Source organism: Coffea arabica, chromosome 9e (assembly GCF_036785885.1).
Source record: "Coffea arabica cultivar ET-39 chromosome 9e, Coffea Arabica ET-39 HiFi, whole genome shotgun sequence".
In the NCBI taxonomy this organism is placed as follows: domain Eukaryota; kingdom Viridiplantae; phylum Streptophyta; class Magnoliopsida; order Gentianales; family Rubiaceae; genus Coffea; species Coffea arabica.
The window spans coordinates 39,129,974-39,143,476 of NC_092327.1; the positions used below are offsets into that span (position 1 = coordinate 39,129,974).

The 13,503-nt window shown below is 36.6% G+C and overlaps 4 protein-coding genes across 4 annotated transcripts; all 4 read right to left on the minus strand.

Moving 5' to 3' along the window:
* Nucleotides 1-935: 935 nt before the first annotated feature.
* Nucleotides 936-2,658, minus strand: LOC113709251 (probable pectate lyase 4). The gene is made up of 4 exons (XM_027231974.1): nt 1,842-2,658; nt 1,596-1,699; nt 1,342-1,480; nt 936-1,205 (listed from the first exon to the last, which is right to left on the minus strand). Exons 1-4 carry the CDS (start codon nt 2,631-2,633, stop codon nt 1,005-1,007), a joined length of 1,236 nt encoding a protein of 411 aa, XP_027087775.1. The 5' UTR covers nt 2,634-2,658; the 3' UTR covers nt 936-1,004.
* Nucleotides 2,659-3,908: 1,250 nt separating this feature from the next.
* LOC113710630 (putative pectate lyase 2) lies at nt 3,909-5,550 on the minus strand. The gene is made up of 4 exons (XM_027233746.1): nt 4,852-5,550; nt 4,600-4,703; nt 4,376-4,514; nt 3,909-4,127 (listed from the first exon to the last, which is right to left on the minus strand). Exons 1-4 carry the CDS (start codon nt 5,548-5,550, stop codon nt 3,909-3,911), a joined length of 1,161 nt encoding a protein of 386 aa, XP_027089547.1.
* Nucleotides 5,551-7,876: 2,326 nt separating this feature from the next.
* LOC113709310 (putative pectate lyase 2) lies at nt 7,877-9,566 on the minus strand. The gene is made up of 4 exons (XM_027232052.1): nt 8,832-9,566; nt 8,458-8,561; nt 8,201-8,339; nt 7,877-8,104 (listed from the first exon to the last, which is right to left on the minus strand). Exons 1-4 carry the CDS (start codon nt 9,564-9,566, stop codon nt 7,877-7,879), a joined length of 1,206 nt encoding a protein of 401 aa, XP_027087853.1.
* A 776-nt stretch (nt 9,567-10,342) lies between these two features.
* On the minus strand, nt 10,343-12,282 carry LOC113710629 (putative pectate lyase 2). Its single transcript, XM_027233745.2, has 4 exons — nt 11,545-12,282; nt 10,996-11,099; nt 10,710-10,848; nt 10,343-10,570 (listed from the first exon to the last, which is right to left on the minus strand). The coding sequence occupies exons 1-4, from the start codon at nt 12,280-12,282 to the stop codon at nt 10,343-10,345; spliced, it is 1,209 nt and encodes a 402-aa protein (XP_027089546.1).
* Between the last annotated feature and the right edge of the window lie 1,221 nt (nt 12,283-13,503).

The following is a 13,503-nucleotide window of genomic DNA, read 5'->3' on the forward strand; positions in this document are numbered from 1 at the left end:
TGCGTCAGTTTGCACCACCATTTCTAGGCTCCATTTCTGTTTCAGGAGATTGTTATTTGCTTAGATTGTTCAAATGCTATGATGGTAGGCCATGTATAGAGTATAGAGTAATTGTATTGCATGGTACAAATTAGAGTTCATTTTTTTGGACTATGTTAATTGGTTTTTTGCTTAATTTGCCTTCTGAAATTAACATTTGTATGGAGACAATTTGCGTTTTGAACCAAGGTTAAGATTTGATCCCATTGACAAGTCCTGTGCATCCATAGTTGGGATAATGGGGATCTATAGAAAATTTATGAAACGTACATCTTCTCAATGAGTTAAGAGTATATGTACATGAATGAATCTCAATCATTCAAGTTTAGCACTAAGATTTTGACGAAATGTTGACCTTCACTTTCTAAACAATTGCACAGGCGGCTATTAATTAACTGAGGCTCCTGGGCACTGTTGGTGCTCTTACATTTTCAGAGTTCTTGTTATTCCCATTTCTTTTTCTTTCCTTTCCCCCTTTTTTTTTTTCTGGGAAAGTCATTAACTACATAACCATATTCCATTAAGCAGCAAATAAGAGGCATTAGTGTTGTTGGAATTTCTGAAAGGAACAGATTGCAAAAATTTTGTCCTTTGCGAAATTAATTCAGCCAGTTGCACAGGAATAAAATTATGCACATTTGTACGATGTAAATTTTTCAAAAGCGTGAAGTATTTTTCTTTTTTTTTTGGGTTTTTTTAGTTTAGTTAATAACAAAATTACTAAAATCACACTTCCAATCAAGAAAATATGCAGTTAGCCCAGCTGTAGAATTAAATCTTAATCTTGAGTTGGACGTACGTTGTTATGAATTATCTTGAATAGTTCTATATTGCAACGAGAATGCATGAAAATGATATAAAGTAAAAACCAAAAATGGGGAGCTGATCACAAGATATAAAGAAGACAAAAGCCCACAATCTGGAATCAATTATATCACTTTGAATTCATACATTGGAGACATTCATTATAATTGGAGAGGACCAGCATGAAGAGTCAAAATAGGTACACTTCCTCCTGGAGCCAATTCAAATGCTTGGGATGCAGAATAATTAGGCGTCCAAACATTCCCGGATGAAACAAAATATGCCCCGTTAAGAAATACATCATCCTTGGAATTCCATGACCAATTTTTCCGCCCCGGATCGTTTGAAATTCTCCTGGTAACCTGTCAAAAAATGCCACATCTCCGACGTTGTTAATCCCCCAGGCAATTCTAGATAATTGGGATGCAAACATTTTCTTGCTATAGAATTCATGGGACATGGTCAAATTATAAGAGCAATTATTCAATATTTGAGCACCTGTTTAGCATCAGAATCATTTTTCGCTCTGTAATAGTTGGCTTGGCTCAGTATTGTTGGACACGAGCTGCCACCGATAGCATACATTCCCCATTCATCATACTTATTGTTTGCTACATGAACATATCCGTACCTGACTCTGTAATTATTTCAAAAGACCAGAATCCATCCAAGTTGAGAAGAAATATATATATATATAGACGGTTTACAAATTAAAACCATTGAAATAAATTCTGAGTAGAGCTTGATTTTACCTAGGAATTCTTTGGGTTAGTCCAGAAGCAAAATGGTTCAATACCAAGGTGACATACATCTTGTTATCCTGGGGAAACTTATCCGAATGCCCTAACAGCATTGCCTGTAAAGAGATCACATCAAACGTTATGAATAGCTGAAATCAAGATCAACCTTTCTAATGTTTATACTTTCCCATTTTGGTCTGGATATTGAACCATATATTTAATTAGTTTCTGTGGCTTTTGATTTTTTTGGCATTTTACCTTGTCATGCTGAGTGAAATAGTTGTTGGACACAGTCACGGCAGTTGATTTATGGGATATGTCAAGAAGACCATCGGCACAATTAGAAAAGTGACAATGATCAATCCAAACGTGGCTAGATGAAAGTATTCTAATGCCATCTCCGTCAGGTACTCCATTAGAACTTGTGTTAAGAAGATGATCAGGATCAATCCGAACCAATCCAGGTATCCCACGCAAACATTTACGAAAGTTGATTCCATGGACAATAACATGCTCCACATCATTGATTCTAAGGCAAGGTCCATTTCCAATCTCAACTCTAGCACCTCTTCCATCTATAGTCTTGTAACTATTAACAAAAATTTCAACGTCTTTCAGTTTTAGGTTCATGTCCCCTTGAAAGACGATCCAAAGAGGTTCCCTCTGGATTGCCCCATATCTGAGTGTCCCCTTTTTGGGGTTGATGGGGTCGTCCGAAGGGTCAGTGACAACATATGTGGCACCATTTTTACCTCCTTGGGCACCAGCTCCATATCCTTTGGCACAATCAGCTAAGGCTTGGCGATTGGTAGCCCAATCCCCGTGTTTTCTCCAACAAGTATCGATCGCATTGAAACCAATGTCCTGATCTGGGGTACTTTTTATCTGAAGGGCTTGGAATGTCGAGAAACAGCAAATGATGGCTAGCATCCGTGAAAGCACTAGGAAATGACTTGATTGTGCCATGGAAAAGATTTGATAAATTGGGATGAGAGGGAAAATTGAATAGCATTTGGGAAGATGATCAACATTTTTAGACTTGATATTCATGTTGATCAATTTACTTCTAAACAAATATTACTGATTTTTCTTGCACTTGTAGTCTAGAGCTTCTGATTCCTTATATAAGCTGGAGCTGGTGGAGAACGTAAATTGCAAGCTTGGCACGTAGTGCCCTGATAATTTAAATTGCTTTTGTCCTGTACTTTCAAATCCTGCAGTTATGATAATCTTAAAGATTAAGGATAATTAAGAATTTATTAGTTGCCACAAAAAAAAAGAATTTATTAGTTTGTTACAGCAATTGCAGAATATGAAAGACTCTATAGAAAGAGAATTCAAGTATTATCAGTCTTTAGCGCATTAGCATTGTTTCTTAAATGATCTAGTGCACACTTGGCTTATGAACAAATCCCTCGTGTCACTTGAAATTTAGAAATGTCCCAGATTTTTAACTTCTCCAATGTTCTTTTTAGTTAGTTTACAGGGAATTGTTTTGTATTGGTTCCTAAAAATCGAAATTTGTTAGAATGAATTGGCCTATACATTTAGATGGATTATTTCAAATTGGCCTATACATTTAGAATTTGTATAGCTACAAACGTAGGGATGAAACATATATACAGCTACAGAGCACTTAGGCAAGCTATCCTCACATTCATCCAACAATGGTACACTTAACTATATCACATCCAGCCTAAACAAGTTTCAGCAATTGTTAATTCTTCAAGTCCAAACTGATTCAACTCAATAAACATGTATAAGCTACATTTAAGCTCATTAGATTTAGGCTCCCTTTGGAGTTGTGATAACTTGTAAAGAAGCACTTCTGACACAAGTACTTTTATAAAAGTTGCTATTAAATTATCAAAAATTGGACTGCTTAAATTATGGGAAATTAGTTACCAAACATTTTATAACTACTTGGTGGAATTTTATAAAATCAATTAGAATATGCAAATTATATATTATCTCAGTAGTTGCATTGTGCCATGCCGAGATTTGAAATGGAAATGATTTAAACAGTCTGCACGAACATTCCAAAAGGTACAAGATATGTATTTCATAAATCACTTGCTTCCTCGTAAGGCATTCAAATTTATTTTATTTTATTTTATCAAAGGCCTTAAATATTTAGCCACTGGTTGTAGGTGTACAATTTTAAGGTTATCATGATGGCACCAATATTATGGTGCAAGGCACAGGCACCAGTCCAAACCGGTGCTGAATACTGGATCTTTCTTCTGATTAAAGAAGTCATAAAAAAAATCTAACTCCTCAAGATTAATTGGTTATGATACATGGTGGAATTAACGCAGACATCAACTAACAAGCTTTATTCGTAGTGCAGCGTAGGGGGCCTGCATCAGCTGTTAAAGCAGGTACCAACGAACCATCGGCCACCGGAAAATTCTGATATCTATTGTAACCAGGCGCACAGTTTCCATATCCAGATTGAACAAAATATGCTCCATTCATGAATTTATCTTTGGAGGACCTCCATTTCCAATTTTTCCAACCATTTTTAGCCTCTCTCTTCGTCACCTGTTCAATCAAGCTAGTAATTACTAGGTATTAAAGAAACTATAAATCTTGCAAGTGTTACATGATTAGAAGATCTCTCTGCTCTAAAGGTTTTAAGTGATATCACAAGATTGGTGAATTAATGTTGTTGGTCATATAATTTGGATTGGCAAGCTGATTAGGTGAAAGAACATCTAGAATGCAGATAGCATCCAAAGAGATTCTAACAACGGCAATTCTTGCCTCACCAAGAAATCAGTTGACCTTACTTGTTTAGCATCAGGACTGTCCGGAGCCATGAAATAGTTCCCTTCGCTGAAAATGGTTGGATTGGCACTTCCACCAATTGCATACATCTCCCATCTATCGTACCTGTTATTTGCCACGTGCGCATAACCTAGCCTAACCCTGAGAGGATTATACGTTAAACTGATGTGCATGAGTCATATATATATATATTCAGACAAAAAAAAAAACTGAAGAATTCCCAAACCTTGGCATCCTCTGCACAAGACCAGGACCAAAATGGTTGAAGACTACCGTAACTTTTATGGCTTTATCTTCTGTGTTCTTATCGTTGTGCCCAAATAACATCACCTGCCAATGAAACCCAGTGAGAAAATCTGCTGTACCTACGAAACTAAATTACATGAAAGGCTCACAAATATTGTGTAATTTCTAGCGAAATCTAGTCGAATATATATATATATATATATGTGTATAAATATATAAGCATTTTGCTGACCTTATCATGCTGAGTAAAATAGTTATTGGAAATGGTAATGGCAGTGGAAGCATGGATAACGTCAATGAGGCCATCGCTGCACCTCGCAAGAGAGCAATGATCAATCCATATATAGGAAGAATCGAAGATATCAATGCCATCTCCGTCCGAGCCACCACGGCGGCCTGTGTGGGTTGAACTGCTCTGGACAATGCCAGCCTTCCCTGGCTTACAGTCATGAATGCTAATCCCATGAATAATCACATGGCTAACATGTTGTACTGTGATGCATGGTCCATAAGCAATCTCCACTTTCACCCCTCTCCCATCAATGGTCTTAAAACTATTTACTATCAGCTCATTTTTCAGAGTTATAACCATGTCCCTAGCAAATATAATCCACAATGGTTTTGTCTGTACAACACCGTGTCTAAGAGTGCCCGGTTTTGGGTGTCCGGGATTATCGGATGGATCTGTGACGATATATGTTGCACCATATTTTCCACCGATTGCATTCTTGCCGAAGCCTATAGCGCAATCGGCCAATGCACGCCGGTTATCTGCCCAGTTAGACCTGCTTCGCCAGCAAGAGTCTATGATATTCATGACTTTTCTGGCGGGCTTAGATGCACTAGGGCCAGCGGCTTGGGAGGTGGAGAAAGTGATGCTTAGAAGACTGGTTATGATGATCAGTAGCAAATGAAAACCCTGGGAGGCCATGGCTTGGGAAGTGATAATTTACTTGTGATTATAAGATGTAATATGTCAATTGTGTACAAGATTACAAGGTGGCACACACGATTCACTTAGACGACTTTCTCGTGGTATTGTTTTCTCGAAGATTTAGGGGACGCAAAAGATGTGATTGCACGAATTCAGGTTGTTTCATTGACTTTTCTTATGAATCCAAGTTTTGAGTGTAGAAATGAGGCATTTCTATATTATTTGACCACCAAAGATGTTGTTTATACATTAGGCTCCCTACCGCTCTCCCTCTGCCCCTTGGAGGGGTGCGAGGGGGAAAATAGTTAGGAGAAGAAGCTATTGACTTTTAAATTCTTGATCATTGAATATTAGCCAATTTTGAATGGAGGATGAATGTTTTCACATAATATATTACTACTAAGATTCTCTCTTTCCATTCAGATGTGCATTAGGAATAGTTTTGGTAAACTAAAATATAATAATGTTCATGCAAAGCGAGGAAAATGAGACTAGTAACTGGTAGTCGGAAAAGTGAAATTAGGATAATAAAAAGCAAGAAGGTAAGTTGTACACTTATATTATATACCGTACGTCCTTAATATCTAACCAAACCAAATCCCTCCATTTCCTTCTTCTCTTTGGTAAAATTTGGAATCTCCTTTGAATTGATAAAAGTTCATATTTAGTATTAATTTCTAGTCACAAATTCTTATTTGATTTTGAAAGATAAGGATTAACCTATGCATTGGACAGTGACTAGTACATATTTAGAATTCACATGACCTGAATTTTACCGCTCCCCTTTAAGTCTCCGTTCTGTTTCAATATCATCTTGCTATGTCCATTTTATCTCGTACGACAAAGGTTTTTTCTTTTTCATTGGTATGACAGTGATTTTTTTTTACGCCCATAAATGCACTTCTCAATTTTCTCATGTTATTTTCTTCTGTCTATTTTGTATTTTTTAGTATCTAAGTCTTGAAACTTACCAAAAGGTCCAAAACTGTTCGTCTCCTAACACCTGTACAGTCATTCTTCCTCGTAAGAGTCCTTTTTTTTTTTTTTTTTTGTCTATTGTCACTATCTACATTTACTCATACTCCTAATTCTATTCTAACCAATACTACGGAAAATGACCCAACAGGGTCATCAAGAACCAATGGGTACTGAACCACCATCGGACCATACAGGTGCATCAAGCACTCATATGGATCTTAGAAAATCCACATTAAATAGTAACTTTTAGATGGGAGATAAGATTTGAATCTTTGACTTCTCACCTCACAAGATATGTGGTGGCCAACTCCTTTGAAGAAGGTTGGTTTTCCTCGTAAGAGTCAGCTGCACCAACTTTTGTAATCTTTATCTAAGTTGTTGATAGATTCAATCAATAAATATTGATAATGTTTTGGTCTAATGATTAAAGTTTAGATCGTATGAATATAAAGTTTTGAGTTCAATTCTGCCTTTTCTCTCTCCAATTCTTAAATCCATGATAATCGTCATTCTTTCCCATATATTTTTTCTCCTCTCTAGTTTATTAGTTTCCTAAAACTCCTCCGGTTTGATAGTTGTATCTTAAATCTATGATTGTTTGACATTTATCATGGTTCAATGTGATGACTATAAGATTATATATTTTCCACATTTTAAAGAAACAAGAAATAGAAATTTTTTTTTTCATTTTCTTGACCATCAAAAACTTCCTCTCTTTTAATCTTTATCCGAGTACCTCCTTTTTCTAATTCGCTTTTGATTATTTTTTCTCTACTTTTTTTCTGTCTCTCTGTCATTGATTAGTATTCTCATAGTCACTCAAATTTTTTTTTTGGGTAACTTGAATCACAAAATTACTGGATGCATGCTTTCGAAAAAATTCTTTTCACCATCAATATAGTCCCACATGACTTTTGTTGTACCTATTTTCTTTTTTTTTTGTGATTTTCTATATTTAGTTTTTTTTCTCCAGATTCTGTATACTGTACTTCAAATTTTCATGACATTTCTGAATCTCGATTGCTCATTCCTTTTCTTTTGCTAGGCTAGCAAAAGAAGGAGGTGATACTTGATGGAACAAAGTAATTAGAGATGTAAAAGAATTATCATTTTTCTTTAAAGATTTGATTTGTAATATTTAGCAAATGCCATGCATGTGGTACATAATTTTTATAATCCATACTATAAGCTTTCATTCTTTTCTCCTTCTAATCTCCTTGGAACCCTCCCACAACAATCCGAGTTCTTTTCGTCTATTACAGAAGATGCTTACTTTTAAAGGAGGAAATATAAAAGGGTGCAATATTCCAATAATATGATTTTTTTTTATTTAAATCGGTCTAAATCAGCATGCCTCTCCAGGATGACAATTGAGAGGACCAGCATCCGAAGTCAAAGAAGGAACCAAGAATCCTGAAGCAACAGAAAATAATTGAGATGCAGAATAAAGAGGAGAGCAGCTTCCCAATCCAGATTGAACAAAGTAAGCCCCATTAAGAAAGACATCCTTAGAGGTTCTCCATTTCCAATTCTTCCACACTCCTGGACCCCCTTCAATGTCTCTTTTGGTAACCTATCAAAATAATTGCACCACAGATTGCATCATTTTTTTAGTAGATGTATTCATACAGAGCTACTTACGAAATTGGGGAGCTAGATTTTTCTGCACCTGTTTAGAGTCGGGATTTTTTGAAGCTACAAAGTAATTTCCCTCGCTTAATATTGTTGGATTTGAGCTTCCACCAATTGCATACATAAGCCACTGGTCATACCTATTGTTTGCTACATGAGCATAGCCGTACCTAACCCTGAAATCAAGCAATGGATCCAAGAAATTGAGTCAGTTCTCAAACATGCAATGATTGACTAATCCATTTAAATGCTTTTAGAAGACTTAGAATTCATGGATGGCTGGAACTCGTCTACCTTGGCATCCTTTGGACTAATCCAGGACCAAAATGGTTGAATGCCACTGTCACCTTCATAACTTTGTCTGCAATATAGCCATCTTGATGCCCAAGCAGCATCACCTGAAATTCATCCAGACGACAACATCTCACTCATCGATGATCAGTTAATGAAATTCCATTTTCGAAGTGTATGCTAAAGAATTTTCAGTGATAATGGCTCCATTCTTTTTTGGTGGAAATGGCAAGCTATTGGACTCCCTAGCATAGACTTTCCCATTCTCAGACTTTCATCATATGCTTAACATGATATTTTAATTCCTTTAATGCCGGATAAAGTACTTAAATGGAAAAGGAAAAAAGAAAATCATGATAAAAGATGTTCTTGATCACCTTGTCATGCTGAGTGAAGTAATTGTTTGAGACAGTAATGGAAGTTGATGCATGGATTATGTCAATAAGACCATCGGTGCAACGAGCCAAATAGCAGTGGTCAATCCAAATATTAGAAGATGCAAATACAGCAATTGCATCTCCATCAGAACCCGTTCTCTCTCCAACATGATTCAGACTACTTCGGACCATACCACGTTTTCCAGGTTTACAGTCGTGTATGCTGATCCCATGAATAATAACATGGCTGACACCTTCAATAGTGATGCAAGGTCCATTGGCAATCTCAACTTTGACACCCCTTCCATCAATAGTCTTATAGCTGTTCACCATCAGCTCATTCTCCAGCTTGAGGACCATGTCTCTTTGGAAAATGATCCATAGGGGTTTATCTTGGGTAGCGCCATATCGAAGTGTACCTGGTTTAGGATTTATTGGGTCATCGGACGTGTCAGTGACAACATATATGGCGCCGTTCTTCCCTCCTAAAGCAGCGTTTCCGAACCCTCTAGCACAATCAGCCAAGGCTTGTCGATTTGAAGCCCATTTTGGGTTCCATCTCCAACAAGAATCAATTATGTTCATGGCTTTCTTTTGGGGGTAATATGGACTTATGGGATTAAAATTTGTCGGAGTAGTTTTATATGGAGTGATATGAATTTTATGAGCTTGGAAGGTTGAAAAACAACAGATTAAGATCCATGAAAGCAGTAGCAAGAAACTAGAATTTGCCATGGCTGAGGTTAGAGAATTTGGGAGATGGAAGGAGAACAAATAGCTAGCATGTCAACTGCGAAATGGTTAAGGAGGTGGTCACCATGTTTAGAGCATTCGTCAGGAAATGATTAATAAGTTGTTTAGGAGGATTTCGGCTTGATTTTCTAACGCTTTAGATGAACGTGATGGCACGAGATATAAAGATAAGTTGACCTAGAGATTACGAAGCACTACTGCCTACTGCAACATCTTCAGGTACTCTAGCTAATTAAAAGCCATTTTTATTTTGTTCTTTTGTTTACTATCATAAAACCATGATGTAGTATATGACTGGAAGTGTTAATTCTGGGAAAGGTTTTGTGTAGCATGTCTAGTAGCAATAGATGTGCCATCAGTACGCTCTTTTGAGATGCAGCAACGCAAAGCAAAATTAGTGAATCAAATGCAAAATACAACTCTAGTTTTCAAATTGGGCTGTAACAAGTACCAACACACTATTTTCTTAAGTGTTTAATTCATATTAAGTACTCAATGATTGAGTCCGTTGCAGTATATGCATCAAGAACCCGAATGCGACAGGAGGAAATAATTTGCATGTGATATTATATTTGATTCTTGGTTGAAGCACGGACTTCTTAACCAATTCTCTTTGAATTCTATGGCTAGCTAAGCTGTTGTTTGCATGCACCCTCAAATTAACATAGATGTAACTTTTGTTTTGATTCATGGTACATCACAGCCAAGAAAAGGCCTATAATTGATATGACTATTGATCTAAGTAATCGACTCAAAAATCAGCACGCAACTCCAGGATAGCATTTGAGGGGACCTGCATCCGATGTCAAAGAAGGAACCAAATCTCCTGAAGCCACAGTAAATACTTGAGATCCATTATAATTAGGGTAGCAGCTTCCATTTCCAGACTGAACAAAATAAGCCCCATTCACAAACACATCGTCGAGGGATCTCCAATTCCAATTCTTCCAATTGTTCGGACCACCAGCATTGTCTCTCCTGGTAACCTACCAAAATAATTGCATAATCTTACGTCAATCTATTACTATTAACACATGTGTCATACAAAACTATGCAGTAGTAGTAGTTTTTTTTTTTTTTTTTTTGTCAAAACGATAAGTTGCTATGAAGTAGTAATTTGCGCACTTGTTTGGTATCAGTACGGTTTGGAGCTATAAAGTAATTCCCCTCGCTAAGTATTGTTGGATTTGAGCTTCCACCAATTGCGTAGAAAAGCCACGGCTCGTAGAAATTGTTTGCTACATGAGCATAGCCGACCCTAACCCTATACATGATTTGTCCATGCAATCCATTCGGCCATCGAGAGTGAATCAGTTATCAAACGGAAGGAAGATTTATACGATAAATTATCAATAACTTCCTGCGAAATTGCAAATGACTGCATTATTCGCATTATCCCTCTAAAATGTACCTTGGAATTCTTTGAACTAATCCATAACCAAAATGGTTAAATACAACGGTCACCTTCATAATTTGGTCCTCAATATTGCCATCTCGATGCCCAAAAAGCATCACCTGAAAATCATATTCAATGTAAGCTCATACCATGGTCCTTGGGAACAAATGTCAAAAGCTGAGCCCAACTTTTTAAAAAAAAAATTTTTTTTTTTAGCAACGATACATTTGTATAACCTACTCTATCCTAATCTAGGGGGAAGGGGAGCCTAAGGAGACTGTGGTAGAGGCTAGTAGATATACAGACCCAACTAGACCAAGGGAGTGCTATGACACAATTCTTAGATTTTTTTCGCTGTTGGTGAGATTTGAACCCTCACCAACAGCCCAAGGAGGGACTTAAGTCCCTCCCTGGTGCCCAACTGAAATCTAACTGATGATACCATTAATTTCAAACTCTTAATCAAATGTATCATCGATTTCTAAACCATCAATCTCAGATAATTGAACCCAAATTTAAAAAAAAAAAATTTAAAAAAAAGCCATGAAGTACTACATTCGTCACCTCCTCATGCTGAGTGTAGTAATTGTTGGAGATAGTCACAGATGTCGAACCACTGACTACATCCACGAGGCCGTCCGCACAATTAGCTAAATAGTTGTGATCAATCCAAACATGAGAAGATGTGAATACAGTAATTGCATCTCCATCAGAACCCAATCTGAGGCCGACGTGATCTGGGGTGCTTCGAACCAGCCCCCGTTTCCCTACCGTGCAGCTATGGATGCTAATCCCATGAATAATAACATGGCTCACATTTTGAATTGTGATGCACGGTCCATTTGCAATCTCAACTTTGACTCCTCTTCCATCTATAGTCTTGTAACTATTCATTATCAGCTCGTTCTCCAGCTTAAGGACCATGTCTCTTTGAAAAATGATCCATAACGGTTCATATTGGATCGCACCAAATCTGAGTGTACCTGGCTTGGGATTTATAGGGTCATCAGAGGGGTCGGTGGCAACATATATCCTACCATTCTTCCCTCCAAGGGCATCACTTCCAAAACCTTTAGCACAATTAGCCAAAGCTTGGCGATTTGAATCCCATTTTGGGTTTGATCTCCAACAAGAATCAATTGCATTAAGGGTCTGAGTTTTGGAATTGGTATTATTTTGAGGAATACTATGTATTTTTTGAGCTTGAAGGGGTTGAAATCCATATACCAAACCCTCAAAAAAAAATCCATATATCAAGATTGTCCATGAAACCGCTAGGAAGAATGCACCAGACTTGGCCATTGCCGAGGAAATTGAGAATTTGGGAGATGGATGGGTCAATAAATAGGATATGTTCCCATGTTTAAAATGCATGTCATTCAATCCAATAATCATAATTTATCTTTTTGGGCAGATTATGAATTGATTTCTAAAGATTTCGTTGCCAAAAGCACATATGCACACACATATATATCATGCGATGCATATAAACGTCATGGCATTTATATATATACCTAGCAGGAAGATTAGAAGTTTATTAAAAAAAATCTTCATCACTCATCGCTCAAATTAAGGTACTTTATTTCTCTCACCAAACTAATATCTAAGTATTTATTTATGTCTTCTTCTAGCAGCCTTATGTTTCTTAGTGAAGTCATATTATTAATTTTTTTCAATAAAAGGATATTTGCTTGCTTATATGTTATATACGTACATTGCAACTCATAATAACCCTCGAGTTTTACCCTTAATTACATTTATTCGTATAGGTGCATCAAGTAGCGAAACGGAAGCATTATATAGAAAGCACTTTACTCCTCAAACGACTAAATTATTTGCAAATATGTTGAAAAAGTAAATATGATTATTGGAAGAAATCCGCTTCGTACGTCATTTTATGAACTTCAGAATAATGCCACCTTCAGCAATATAAAAGGAAAAATATCTTCTTTTGTCAAAGTTAAAAAGGAAAAGTTTTTGAATAAGAAGGCAACATTATAACTCAAAATCTACTTAGTATAATACGAATATTTTTGCATCCATTTTCCTTTTGTTCTTCAACAAGCATGTCTATACATTGCGTTAGGCTTAAACAAAGGAAAGACACCATATACATGCAATATATGTCATATCCATTATATGTACAAAAGCGCTCCAACATGGGCAGGTTTTTCTTAACTTCCCTTCTCGAGCTTTCTCTGCATTTTACTTTTATTTTTTACTTTTTTTTATTTGTTTACTTCCTTTTATTATTTTCTGTCAATCAATAATATCTGTACTTCTGTTACAGTGACCTATACTGGGAGAAAGTCAATTGGACCAAATGTGGTTACTGGGAGGGAAATTTACTCTAAAGTAGAGGAGTAATGCATTACTACACGCCCCGAAAAAGAAGAGTTTGAACTTGTGCCCCGCAACCAAAAGTATATACTATGCGTTGCTTGTATTTACTCGCGTTGATTGTTAACAAGTAAATTTTGTCATTGTTAGAAGAATTCATTCTGGAGAAAAGTGTTTATTGAA